At 48.2% G+C, this 15,082-nt stretch overlaps 1 protein-coding gene across 1 annotated transcript in view; it reads left to right on the top strand.

Moving 5' to 3' along the window:
• Positions 1–15,082, top strand: part of LOC124544699 (squamous cell carcinoma antigen recognized by T-cells 3) — an 89,865-nt gene that overhangs the window by 49,967 nt on the left and 24,816 nt on the right. The window contains exon 11 of the mRNA XM_047123338.1: positions 14,896–15,025. Coding sequence (XP_046979294.1) covers positions 14,896–15,025 — 130 coding nt within the window. The remainder of the gene's footprint in view (positions 1–14,895; positions 15,026–15,082) is intronic.

The following is a 15,082-nucleotide window of genomic DNA, read 5'->3' on the forward strand; positions in this document are numbered from 1 at the left end:
GTCCGAGGATTAGAATAGGCCCGAGGTATTCCTGCCTGTCGTAAGAGGCGACTAAAAGGAGTCCCTCCTCCTCGAGGCGGTAGTTAGCGCCTGCGTCCGGAGACGGACGGTTCCACGACCTATATTTGCGGTCATTTTGGTTTTTCAGTTCTTCTCGTTTCTTCCTTCCTTTGGTTGGTTCCTTACTTTGTTCTTCTCCATCTCACTGTCTTCCTTACTCTTTCCCTTGCCTTCTTCTCCTTGCCTTCTTCTCCTTGCCTTCTCTGGTCTCCGCCTCAGCGTTTGAGACAGTCTGTCCTCTCTCTCCCTCTCTCTCTCTCTTCTTTTTCCTCTTCTTCCTTCCTCCCTGTGCGCGCCTGAAGGTAGACCCACGCGTTCGCATGCGTAGCCAGTGGCAGGGTAACGCGTAATTCCCCGCCCTGGGTAGACAAGTAAGTCACACACGTACCCCCTGGTAAAGGCCAGGCCCAGGGAGGGGTGATTGCCTGAGCTGATACCTTCTGACCATGCCGATTGGTCCCTCCACCTGTTTCTCGGGAGGTGTGACTGAGGTGTAAACATTCACCTAAGGCAGGAGTGCCCTCTGAGAGGGTCCCCACAAGGGAGGAGCGCGCCATCCAAGACGCTGGCAATCATGGGGAGTTCCTCCGCAATGGATTTCTCTTCTTCTTCTCTCTCGACTTCTGCCCATAAACGGAAACTTGACCAGCCACCAGTGACAAAAGTACTACTGCCTGCCCCACAGTTCCTCGTAGTTTCTCGATCTGAGGACGGCAAGGATTTTTCCTTTGTCAACCCTTTCGTTATCCAGAAGGGCGTAGATACCATAGCCGGATCTGTCAAGTCGTGTACCAGGTTGCGTAATGGTACCTTGTTACTAGAAACTGAGAGCGCCTTTCAGGCACAAAAACTGCTTCGGGCCTCACTCCTGCACATGTTCCCTGTCCGGGTGGAGGCTCACCTCACATTGAATTCATCTTGTGGTGTGGTATATACTCGATCACTCGACGGATTGACTGACGAGGAGATTCAGTCTTTCCTCGCTGAGCAGGGCGTGACGGCTGTCCATAGGGTCATGAAAAAGGTCAACAACGACCTTGTACCGACCCGGACACTTTTCTTGACCTTTGATAGTGTTCAGCTGCCGTCGCGTATCAAAGCGGGCTACGAGGTTATTTCTGTTCGCCCCTATGTCCTGACACCTACGCACTGCTACCAGTGTCAGTGTTTTAATCACACTTGCCAGTCTTGTGGCAGGGATGCCCATGAGGGTGACTGTCCACCTCCGTCTCCTCGTTGTGTGAACTGTCAGGGTGTCCATGCAGCGTCCTCCCGCGACTGTCCCATCTACAAGGAAGAACGCTGTATCCAAGAAATTCGGGTCAAAGAGAAAGTGTCCACCTCGGCTGCTCGCAAGCTATTTGCTAGTAGGAAGCCCACGCTGCTCCCAGCGGGAAAATACAGCACTGTCCTCGCCTCTCCTTGGACTACCAGGGAGGTGGCGACGCAGACATGCGATCTGACCTTCAGCACCACGGTCGTCCGTTCGGCCAGTGTTAAGATCGCGCGGTCGATGTCTCCTCTTCCTCCCGTCACCCCTCAGACACAAGCACCTTCATCAGCTTCTGCCAAGACGAAGACCCAGAAGTCAGATGCACAGGCCTTCAAGAAGGAACCGTCCCGTGCAGACATTCTACGTACCTCGAGCTCCCAGCCATTGACCAGTACTTCCACTAAACGACCTTCCAGGAAGGCTCATAGGAAGCACAGTTCTCCTTCTCCGCCACGGCGCATTTCTTCTCCTGCGCCACCCAGTGGTTGCCGCCCCAGGCCGTCATCCGTTTCGCCTGGCCGCACCGCTGGTAGCCGAACATCTGGCCGTCCACCAGCGGAAGAAGCTCCTCCTCCCGGCCATCTTAACGAGATGGTCGATGAACCTATAGAACCAATGGACGATGACTGCCCGCCTACTGATAGCGGCGGCAGTGCTCGCTCGGAGCCAGGCCCTCAGCGGCCTTCGAGGTGACCCCTTCTCTCATCTTCCTTTTCTTCTCACGATGGCACTTATTCACTGGAATAATCGCAGCATTCGCTCCAACCGAGAGGTCTTGAAGTTGCTGCTCCGCCTGCACCATCCTCCAGGAAACGAAGCTACGCCCATGCGATCACATTGCCTTGGCGCACTACACCTCAGTGCGTTTTGACCTATCCCCTGTGGTAGGTATTCCGGCTCATGGAGGGGTTCTGTTGCTGGTCCGGGGTGATATTTACTACGATCTCATCACATTGCACACCGGCCCGCAGGCAGTTGCCGTCCGAATTACTCTCCCCACTTTTACATTTTCCATTTGTACCGTTTACACTCCATCGTCGTCTGCCGTTACCAGGGCAGACATGATGCAAATTATTGCTCAGCTACCTGCACCATTTTTGTTAACTGGAGACTTCAATGCCCATCATCCCCTTTGGGGCTCTCCAGCATCCTGTCCGAGGGGCTCCCTGTTAGCAGACCTTTTCAACCAGCTCAGTCTTGTCTACCTCAATACTGGCACCCCTACTTTTCTTTCGGACACATCTCACACCTATTCCCATTTAGACCTCTCTATATGTACTACCCAACTTGCACACCGGTTTGAGTGGTATGCCCTTTCTGACACATATTCGAGCGACCACTTCCCGTGTGTCATCCATCTCCTGCATCATACCCCCTCTCCGTGCTCAACTAGTTGGAACATCTCCAAAGCAGACTGGGGGCTCTTCTCTTCCAGGGTGACCTTTCAGGATCAAATCTTCACAAGCTGCGATAGTCAGGTCGCACACCTCACAGAAGTCATTCTCACTGCTGCTGAATATTCCATCCCTCACACTACTTCTTCTCCATGTCGCGTACCGGTCCCCTGGTGGACCGCAGCATGTAGAGACGCTTTATGTGCTCGTCAACGTGCTTTACGCACCTTTAAACGCCACCCTACAGTGGCGAATTGTATCACTTATAAACGATTATGTGCGCAGTGCCATCGTATTATTAAAGAAAGCAAGAAAGCCAGCTGGGCTGCTTTCACAAGCACCTTCAACAGTTTTACTCCTTCTTCTGTTGTCTGGGGTAGCCTGCGCCGGCTATCTGGCACTAAGGTCCACTCACCAGTTTCTGGCTTGACGGTCGCGAATGACGTCCTTGTGGCCCCTGAGGATGTCTCCAATGCCTTCGGCCACTTTTTCGCAGAGGTTTCAAGCTCCGCTCATTACCACCCTGCCTTCCTCCCCCGAAAACAGGCAGAGGAGGCTAGGCCACCTAACTTCCGTTCCTCGAATCGTGAAAGTTATAATGCCCCTTTCACCATGCAGGAACTCGAAAATGCACTTGCCCGGTCACGGTCCTCCGCTCCAGGGCCTGATTCTATTCATATTCAGATGCTGAAGAACCTTTCTCCTGTGGGTAAAGGTTTCCTTCTTCGTACTTATAATCGCATCTGGATTGAGGGACATGTTCCCCCATGCTGGCGCGAGTCTATTGTTGTACCGATTCCTAAGCCGGGGAAGGACAAGCACTTGCCTTCCAGTTATCGACCCATCTCGCTTACCAGCTGTGTCTGTAAGGTGATGGAGTGAATGGTTAACTCTCGTTTGGTTTGGCTGCTCGAATCTCAACGACTACTTACCAATGTACAATGTGGATTTCGTAGGCGCCGCTCTGCTGTTGACCATCTGGTTACCTTGTCAACCTTCATTATGAAAAACTTCTTGTGGAAGCGCCCGACTGCGGCTCTGTTCTTTGATTTGGAGAAGGCTTACGACACCTGTTGGAAGGCGGGCATTCTCCGCACCATGCATACATGGGGCCTTCGCGGTCGCCTCCCTCGTTTTATTCGTTCCTTTTTAATGGATCGACAGTTCAGGGTACGTATGGGTTCTGTCCAGTCAGACACCTTTCGCCAGGAGAATGGGGTGCCACAGGGCTCAGTTTTGAATGTCACTCTCTTCGCCATAGCGATCAATCCAATAATGGATTGCCTCCCAGCTGATGTATCAAGCTCCCTTTTCGTGGACGATTTTACCATATATTGCAGCGCGCAGCGTACATGTTTCCTGGAGCACTGTCTTCAGCGTTCTCTTGACCATCTTTACTCCTGGAGTGTTGCCAATGGCTTCCGTTTTTCTGCCGAGAAGACGGTCTGTATTAACTTCTGGCGCTACAAAGAGTTTCTCCCACCGTCCTTACGACTCGGTCCCGTTGCTCTCCCATTCGTGGAGACAACAAAATTTTTAGGTCTTACATTTGACAGGAAACTTAGCTGGTCTCCACATGTGTCTTATTTGGCTGCCCGTTGTACCCGTTCTCTAAATGTCCTCCGTGTTCTCAGTGGTATGTCGTGGGGAGTGGATCGAACCATCCTACTTCGCCTATATCGGTCGATCGTCCGCTCAAAGCTGGATTATGGGAGCTTCGTATACTCCTCTGCACGGCCGTCCATCTTACGCCGCCTCAACTCCATACAACATCGGGGCTTACATCTTGCGATCGGAGCGTTTTATACTAGTCCCATCGAGAGTCTTCATGCTGAAGCCGGTGAATTGCCACTGACCTACCGGCGCGATATACTGCTTTGTCGGTATGCCTGTCGGCTACTGTCAATGCCCGAGCACCCGTCTTATCGTTCCTTTTTTGACGACTCTCTCGATCGTCAATACGGGTTGTATGTCTCTGCCCTGCTACCCCCTGGAGTTCGCTTTCGTCGCCTCCTTCAAAACCTTGATTTTTCACTCCCTGTAACCTTTAGAGTGGGCGAGAGCCACACGCCACCTTGGCTCCAGGCTCAGGTTCGCGTTCACCTTGACCTCAGCTCGCTCCCGAAGGAGGTTACCCCCAGTTCGGTATACCACTCCCGTTTTGTCGAACTTTGTTCGAAGTTCATTAATATGACCTTCATTTATACGGATGGCTCTAAGACCAATGACGGGGTCGGGTGTTCTTTTATTGTCGGGGCACAAAGTTTCAAATACCGGCTCCATGGCCATTGTTCGGTCTTCACAGCTGAGCTCTTTGCCCTCTACCAAGCTGTTCTTTATATCTGCCGCCACCGACATTCTGCTTATGTCATCTGCTCCGATTCCCTGAGCGCCATCCAGAGCCTCAGTGATCCGTATCCAGTTCACCCTTTTGTGCACCGGATCCAACGCTCTCTTCAGCAGCTGGTGGACGACGGTTCTCCGGTTAGCTTTATGTGGGTTCCTGGCCATGTTGGTATTCCTGGGAATGAAGCTGCAGATGCCGCGGCCAAGGCTGCGGTCCTCCAGTGTCCCTTCACCAGATTGTAGCAGGGTCATTTGTCGGCGCATTTTATCGCTGTGGCATGCCGATTGGGCTGCATTTACGGACAACAAGCTTCAGGCCTTGAAACCTCTTCCCGCGGCTTGGACGTCCTCCTCACGCCCTTCTCGGCGGGAGGAGGTAGTTTTGGCCCGGTTTACGGATTGGACACTGCCGGTTCAGCTATCGCCATCTGCTGACGGCTGCGCCGGCGCCGTTCTGCCCAAGTGGGCAATTGTTGACGGTCCGCCACATTTTAACGTCCTGTCCGGATTTTACTACACTGCGTCTCGATCTTGGCCTGCCATGTACTCTCGATGCCATTTTAGCGGATGACCCAGGAGCAGCTGCTCGCGTTCTTCATTTTATCAACTTGACAAACCTGTCTAAGGACATTTGATTATACTGTTTTTTTAATCCTATGCCTGTCAATCTTTTATCGTATTTTCCCTTTAGTTGCTGTTTTAAACTTGTGCCTCGCGGTGCATTCCTAACGTAGTCTGGGCGCTAATGACCATTGAAGTTGTGCAAAAAAAAAAAAAAAAAAAAAAAAATCGTTGCGGCGTCAAATGCGGGGCGTTTCTCGTCGTTGGCTATACCTCCTTTTCCTCCTTACGACGAGACGGCGGAAGACTGGTCTGATTATGAAAAACGTCTTGACAGCACTTCTTGGCATTTCATGTCACCGACGAACAACCATGTAAGTCTCTGTTCCTTTCCTGGATTTCACCTCAAATGTATCGGTTGTTGTCGCAATTGGCTCCTTTGAAGGATCCTGGGTCTTTGTCCTTTGCTGAAATATGCTCACTTCTGTCTGTCTATTTTCAAAAGCAAACGCATGTGGTAGCCTCTCGTGTTGCCTTTTATCATTGTCAAAAACAGCCACATCAATCCTATCGCGCTTGGGCTGCTGAACTTCACGGCCTCAGTCGAAAGTGTCAATTTGTTACTGACGTTCACAAAGAATCCTATGCCGATTCCATGGTATGGGATGCTATTATCCGGTTGGCGCCCGACAAAGAAGTTCGGCAACGTGCCCTTCAGTTGGCAAATCCGACTCTGGATGAAGTTCTCTCCATTGCGCAGTCTTTTGAAATTTCTCGCACCGCTGGGGCGCAAATAGAGACATGGGGTGATGTTTGGGAAATACAACCTCTGTGCGCTGTTGACGACGCTTGCGGCGCGTCCCTGCCGGCCGACGTGGCCGTAGTGTGCTCCCACGCGCAGCCTCGGCCTAGCCGTAAACAACCCGCTAAGAAACTGCAGCAAAACCCCCGGCAACTTCCTTTTTTGTTTTACGAAACATTCACGCGAGGATTGTCCCCAACGTTGGGCTGTGTGTCACAATTGCAAAAAGAAAGGTCATGTGTCTTCCGTTTGCAAATCCGCCCGCATACTTGATGTTCATGAACATGACGCTGATTCTAATTCTGCGTTGTCTTGTCAATTGCACTTCTTCCCTTTCAGGTAAGTTATTCCTCACTGTCCAAATCCTTGGTCGAGATGTTCGCATGCAAGTGGATACCGGTTCTGCTGCCACTACAATTAATTCTCAGACGTATCTTCAGATGGGTTCTCCACTCCCGTCACCTGTCACTCGGCAATTACGGATGTACAATAAACAGAAGATTTCTCTCTTGGGACAGTTTAATGCTGCGGTATCTTACAAATCTGTTGTTCGCACTGTTCCCATATTTGTGGTTGACCAGAGCAACGCAGAAAATCTTTTTGGTTTCGGTGCCTTTCGCGTTTTTGGGTTCTCCATAGATGACTCTGTCAATATTGTCTCTGATGCTATTCCTTATGCTCACCTGGATTCCTTGTCGACGACATTTTTGTCCCTTTTATCTCCTGGATTAGGCCGTGCAAATGACTTTGAAGCTCATATCACGCTCAAACCCACTGCTTGGCCTAAGTTTTTTCAGGCTCGGCCCATTCCTGTGGCCCTTCGTGATTGGGTAAAACAGGAGTTGGATCGTCTCACTACTTCAGGGGTCTTGCTTCCTGTCACTTCCAGTGAGTGGTCCTCTCCTGTCGTCGTCGTTGCTAAGCCAAATGGTGATATTCGTCTCTGTGGCGATTTCCAAGCCACTATAAATGCTCAATGCCTCATCGACACTTACCCTATGCCCCGTCCTGAAGAACTGTTCACTAAACTTGCTGGAGGCCAGTATTTTTCTAAAATTGACCTGTCAGAAACTTATCATCAACTTCCTCTCGACGCTGCTTCCCGGCAGTTTCTGGTCCTTAACACGCCTTTCGGCCTCTATCAATACCAACACTTGCCATTCGGGGTTGCTAGCGCCCCTGCTCTCTTTCAGCGATTCTTGGAACAATTATTGCTCCCTGTCCCTGGGTGTATCAATTATATGGACGACATTGTTGTCACTGGCTACACCACTGAAGAACATCTTCAAAATCTCCGCACACTTTTTCATGTCTTACAGACTGCCGGTCTTATGTGTAATCTTCAGAAATCACAAGTTTTTGAAGCATCTATCACATACTTGGGGTTTCAACTCTCTCGGGATGGTATTCGTCCGCTTCAGCAAACTGTCGCTGCGATCGATGCCCTTCCTCGCCCTACATCTGTTAAGGAACTGCAGGCCTTCTTGGGGAAAATAGCATACTATCGCAAGTTTTTACCGTCTGCAGCTTCGGTGGCTCAGCCGTTGCATCGCCTGTTGCATAAAAACGTGCCTTTTCACTGGTCCGCATCATGCGAAGCGGCTTTCCAGAAATTGAAGACTCTGCTGAAACAGGCCCCGTGGCTGGCTACCGTATTTACTCGAATCTAAGCCGCACTTTTTTTCCGGTTTTTGTGATCCAAAAAACTGCCTGCGGCTTAGAATCGAGTGCAAAGCAAGCGGAAGTTCTGAAAAATGTTGGTAGATGCCGCCACAAGTAACTTCTGCCGTCGAATATATGTACCGCTACACAGGCATGCTTTGCAAAGATAAATACTGGCGCCAAAACCTCTGCGTTAGTAAATAAATTTTTAAAAAAAAGGTGGAAGACGAGCTTTTTTTTTCTCCGCCCCGAGTTTCGACCACTGCATTTTCATACATTATCCAACGAAGTAAATACAAATTCCGTTTTGTTCATCTTCGAATGTAGCAGAATTTCTATGTACTACGAAAATCCGACTGGCAAGACTGTTGGGATGTTTGTCAATATGGCCAACTCTACGTTCTGAATTTTTTTCTACCTGTGAGAAGAGATGGTTGCTAATAGGAACCTGATGAAATGTGAATCACATGCAGTATTCTCTTCACCATAAGAATAATACGAATATAAATATTTTGCCATGTATTCTTTCGTGTTTGCTGCTATCTCATTTAAACCCTGTCTGCCTAATAAGCTACGAAACTAGAGTGAGACAACAGCAAATGCGGAAGAATATACGTATCGTGTCATGTTTATATTCGTATTATTCTTATGCCTAATAGTGATACAGTCAGAAATGAAGCACGGCAACTGACTAGATTTTTAAATCTAAGATGACTAATTTCTGTACAGAATTTGATGTACTAAAGAAGCGGCCGCAAAGATTTACAAACTGAGAAAAATTTTCTCTTAACTCTCGTTCAGAACATGTTCTATCATACGCAGTCTATTATTTGGTTCTTGTTGATCATTATCAAAGAAAGCAGCAGTGTAAGTAACAACAAATAGCAGTCTCCTGCCATTGTTTCGCTGAGACGATTCCTCTCCTCTTTTTTTTTTAATTGTAAGTGGCGGTAGCGCGCACAAAAGCAAGCCATGCCGCGAGTGGCGACAGGCCGTAAACACGCTCTATCAGAATGTGACAAACAAGGCATGACACAGTACAGTAATGCATTTTAGCTTACAGTGACGTAAACACGTATAACAAAGAAAGCGGCACTTATCAGATCAAAGAAAAATAGGCAATCGATTCAAGCCAGACGAAGCACGTGAAAAAGGAAGGGTACCCGTATAAATACGAACGGAGCGCCTGATGCATAGCAATGGCTACCTGGTAAAGCGTGACTGCTAAGCTTACGACTCGAACCGAACTACTGTAGCTGTATCGTCTTTCATTCAACCTAAATTGTGTCTCATGTTACAATGGACCAACTTTGTTTCGATTTGGAGGTGCGGCTTAGATTCGGAAAAAATTTTTTTCCTTTATTTCGAGTCTCATTTTTCAGGTGCGGCTTAGATTCGAGTGCGGCTTAGATTTGAGTAAATACGGTACTTATCGAGCTGGCCAACATCTTGTTCTTGCCACAGACGCCTCTCAATACGGGGTCGGTGCAGTCCTTGCGCACTGTTTTTCTGACAGTCCGGAACAACCCGTTGCTTATGCCTCCAGAACGCTCACGGATGCCCAACAAAAGTATTCTCAAATTGAGAAAGAAGCTTTGGCCATTATTTATGCTCTTCATAAGTTTGGTGTTTTTCTCTATGGCTTAAAATTTCATCTTGTTACGGATCACAAACCACTTGTTTCCTTGTTTCATCCATCAACGTCACTTCCCGACAAGGCTGCACATCGCCTCCAGCGTTGGGTTCTTTACTTGTCTCGTTTCAATTATGAGATTCATTTCCAGCCAACAGCTCAACATGCAAATGCTGATGCTCTGTCTCGCCTTCCCATTGGTCCTGATCAGGCATTCGATAGGGACGAACTTTTGTGTTTCCACCTGGATGTTGCCGAGCAGCAGGTTGTGGACGGGTTCCCCATCACTGGGGACAGGCTGGCGGCTGCTACGGGTTCTGACCCTACCCTCTCCTGGGTTTTACGCTGTATTCAGAAGGGTTGACCAGATTGCCTGTCCGCTAAGACTTCTGATCTATTGCGGAACTACTACACTTTGCGCTACCGCCTCACAGCTAGGGATGGTGTTATCCTCCTCTCCACCGACAATGCTTCGCCGCGTGTTGTGGTACCTGCGTCTTTGCGTGCTTCGGTCTTGCGCCTCCTTCACCAAGGGCACTGGGGTGTGTCTCGCACAAAATCTCTGGCGCGCCGTCATGTGTACTGGTCTGGCATCGATTCTGAAATAGCACACATGGTCGCTGCCTGCGGCCCTTGTGCGTCACAGGCCGCTGCCCCGAAGTCATCTTTGTCACCGTGGCCTTCGCCTGATAAGCCCTGGGAGCGCATTCATGCTGACTTTGCAGGACCCTTTTTAGGTACTTATTGGCTCCTCGTAATTGACGCCTACTCTAACTTTCCTTTCATTGTCCGTTGCACGTCGCCTACCACCGCAGCAACCACCAGTGCTCTCGCCCGCATTTTTTCCTTGGAAGGCCTCCTCTCTACTCTTGTTACTGATAATGGTCCGCAATTTGCCTCTTCCGAATTTGCGGATTTTTGTGCTCATCACGGCATTATGCATGTCACGGCCCCGCCGTTCCATCCACAATCCAACGGTGAGGCTGAACGAGTGGTCCGCACATTTAAGGCTCAGATGCGGAAACTTCTGACTTCTTCTGCTGCTGATGATGCGCTTCTCCAGTTTCTGGCGTCTTACCGTTTCACCCCCATGGGTGACCACAGCCCGGCTGAGCTCTTACATGGCCGACAGCCCCGCACGCTACTTCATCTTCTGCGGCCTTCCACCTCACGGCCGCGGGTGCCTTCACTTGGCCGGTTCACCGCTAACGACCTCGTCTGGGTACGGGGATATGGCAGGTGGCCAAAATGGAGCCCGGGCCGCATCTTAAGACACCGTGGCAGACGCCTGTATGAAATCCAGACGGACATGGGTGTTGCAGTGTGTCATTCGGACCAGCTTCGGCCTTGTGTACCAGCAACGCCTGTTCCGAATGCCGCTACACCACCTTTGGCTCTACCTGACGCTCGGGATCTTGGCATCTCTCAATACTCACAACGCAGCCCTCACACCTTCATCGCGATGCCAGCACAAGAACGGACGCCACCAGGAGACGTGCCCATGCAGGAACCGGATGACCATCCTCTGTCAGAGCAAATCTACTCGCCTCCTCCTCCAACGGACGCCGACACATCGCCCATGTCTCCTGTCGTATCAACTGGACTTGCCGCAACGGGCAGATTGGTGCATGGGGCCCCAGCAGATTCGACCCCTATGTCTCCTGTCATCTCGACCCGTTATCATCGGGGACACTTCCATCCGTGCGGGAAGCCTCCTCCTCAAGACTTTACGGCGAGTCAAACAACGCCCATGGACGTTAGCCATCTCCAGGACACCTCCATCAAGACCAGTGCAACAATTTCATAGGGGGGAAAAGTGTTGTGACTCGCCGATCATTCAAAGCGCCGCCGTGCAATTACGCGCGTCCTCTGCGTGCGGCACTGTCTGGCCAGCCATGCAGCAGCTGCGCCACCTAAGCGGCCAGCTGAGCAGCGGCTGCTAGATTGGGACTCAGTGCTCATTCGAATGCTAACGTGTACACATGTCTTACTTGTCAACTTACTCTGTGACTTACATGTGTTGTGTCGTTCAGAAATATATGTGTTAAACTTGACGTTACAACAAAATTTGCACATGAATCCTATACATACAGTTTCACACAAAGTAAAATTCTTAAGTTGGCCTTTATGTATAAATAAAGTGCGAATTGTACGGATTTTTTTCTTGGCTGTTTCTGTGCCAACTTCTACATTGGTGTGTTGAAGAACAACACTGTAGCACGAGTTTTTCTTGGTCAAAATTGCTAAAATCTGCAGAACCAACAAAGCATGTCTTCTGCCTGTTGCTGCTAACAACGTCAGTGTGCGGCTGTATAAATCATTAGCCATCCTGGTATGGTTGGATGGCTAATACAAACAAACGGAAGAAAACCACTTACCTTTACCAGACTGATGTGTGGTGCATAGACACACATAACAGAACACAGTACGAAGTGCGTTCAAGAAGTAAAGCAACATATTTCTTTTATGAAAGCAGGTTGGCTTTATTCAGAATTCCAATTCACCATACTATTTCCCACTCTTGGTTACAAAACCCCATTCCTCAACAGACTCTCCGTTCTATGCGATTGCTTTATGCTACCTACCCGGAATGCCTTTATGCTCACATGGTACCACTCTATGGTCGGCGACAGAGCTAACGTCTTCTGCGTATCAGTAACCTTCCCATCATCTATGTACTACTTCCCCTGAAGTGCATCCTTCATTAGGCCAGACAGATGGAAGTCGTAGGGTGTGAAATATGGACAGTACGGTGCATAAGGAAGGAAGTGCAATGAAGTTTTATGAGATTCTCTCATGTGTGCAGACTTTTGTGAGACCTTGTGTTTTCATGGAGGAGAAGAAGTTCATTTGCATTTTTGTGGTGACGAATATGCTGAAGCCGTTTCTTCAGTTTCCTGAGGGAGTGTGCAGCCAGCTGGCATGTAGGAAACTGAACAGGTTTCATGATCTTGTTGCAATGATGACAGACACATCTGCCAGATCTTCATAGACATTCTGCAAGTACTTATGAATATCTGCGATGCTCTGCTTTTCTGCCAAAAGAAACTCAGTCATCCCTCTCTGCTTGGACTGCACCCCTGTTAAAGATGCCATTTTGAAGGTGACACACAATGCTACCACCAATTGGAACTTCATGAAACTATAGGGGGTGAAGCGGGAGTGCTCCATGATGTCCCACAACAGATTCCACATTTTTCAACCAAAACAGATCAAAAAAAAAAAAAAAGTGTTGCATTACTTATTGAATGCCCCTTATATTAACTAACTTTTGAGCTCTGGCTCTTCTGTGTCAGAAGGTACACATGTTCATACATGCAATCACACAGATACCTAAATGCACACTACCATGACCATGGTGACAGTAATTATTAGAGAGCAGTTTCCTGCGTTGATGGATCTGGGGTGGGGATATGGAAGGACGCGTGAAGCAGAGAGTGTGGATAACGGTATTGTTTAAGACAGGAATGGGAAAGACAAATGACTCAGTGACTGCACAATAAGACAAAAAGAGTTCTAAGGAGGGAGGGAGGGAGGGAGGGAGAGAGAGAGAGAGAGAGAGAGAGAGACCTCATGGGAATGATTTACAGTTAGGCCACTTTCATCGGTTTCGGTTCATCTTCAAACATCCAAACAGTTAATTGCTGCTTACTTTCTGTCTGGTGTACTGGGGTGTATTTCTCCCTCTTCTCCTGCTGACGTATATTTTGTAGGGTTTGTGGTGGGTCTTATACCAGCACTAGTGGGAAGTTGCATCCATGGCCAGTATAACTGGGCAATATGTTGCTGACCCTAATACACTGCAGATGAAAGTAGTATTACTTTTATCCTCTCTTCTCAGAGTAGTTGTTTGGTGGTCCAGATCCTTCCGTGCCACCTCTCTGTCGATCCAACTGCAATGAAGATTCCTGGAATGCTTCCATAGGTTCTCTCTACTGCGCTACTAGATAAATTGCCGCACTTCTCACAAACGTGTATATTTTGCCCAACATTTTCACTATTTCTGTTAACAACAAACAATTGCTACGGTAATACCACTCTCTTGAGTACATTCAAAAACCTCCATACGTGCATACTTTAGGACCTGAGAGAGCAAACAAAAAACAGATAAAAGAACTACTGTGTTTGAATGTTCATTACGCCCTTGTTGGTGTGTTGTTTATTCTATGGCTCTCATATTCAGGCACTTGCTACACCATGGCCCAAATGACTCCCAGACAACCAGTGGTTGCAATACAATTTTTATTGGTCTCCTTCTCGCCAGTTGCACCACTACTCCACATTCACTGCATACAAGAAAGGAAAACACACAGTTTCCCTTTCCCACTTCATTTATCCTTATTCAACTTACTCACGAGCATCTCTTGTCGACGGCTTCCCAATGGTGTGTTGGGATGTTTACTAATATCCTGAAACACTACAGCACAAATATATCCAAGTTTTATAACCTATCGCGATATAGTATACAGCTTTTGTGTCTCCAGTTTGTGGTATTCCCAAAGAGGTCTCTATCATGGCCATAATCTTCAATCACGTTGCACACTGATTCTTTTTTGGAAGAACATCCAATTTTGGCCAGTCTTCACAAATTTATCACAGAAGCAGGACCACCACAAAATTATGCAACTATTGTAAACTATCTTTTTGTGAAGGTGACTGACTAAAAAAAAAATGAATGACATGATTCAAGGCTCTGTCCCTCGCCCCCTCCCTCCCTCCACACCCACACCAGTTAGGCCTTCATGAAAATCATGATATAATGTAAACTATCATGTGATATTTCCATTTTATGTCAATACTGCTGAACGCTCACTGTAAGCAAACTGCTTGCGTATTTTCTGGGCTGCCAGTGTTTTCACAATAACAAGGGACATATTTTAAAACACTAGAAATGTCACATCTCAACAGTACCATCTAGTTGTCAACTGTAAAAACTTAAATGGCGACCCTTGTATTGTTATAATGTATATAGTTTTCAACTTCTGATTTTAGCAGCTGAAATAACCTTGCGACTCTTAAAATTTGGTTAATTCCCTACCTCATAAGTAGACTGTAACTTCATTTTTAAAAGAAACTATGGGCTTCTTACTCTATTTCACTATGCTCTTTAAATTTTACCTTGAACTTCAGCATATTCATTACCTCAATACCTTTTCTTGAACAGGCTGACCATACAGAAAATGAAGGGAAGTGGGCAAACGTGCCAGCAGCAGGATCTGTTGTCTCAAGTAAGGAAGCAAAGTCCGCAACCAAGAGTGATGAATCACAGCCTCCAGCAAAGAAAATTAGAAAGGGTGAGTTTTTACATTGTTTCTAGTACTTGCAGCATACAGGTTTTAATACTCGTTAGT

Source organism: Schistocerca americana, chromosome 8 (assembly GCF_021461395.2).
Source record: "Schistocerca americana isolate TAMUIC-IGC-003095 chromosome 8, iqSchAmer2.1, whole genome shotgun sequence".
Taxonomy (NCBI): Eukaryota; Metazoa; Arthropoda; class Insecta; order Orthoptera; family Acrididae; genus Schistocerca; species Schistocerca americana.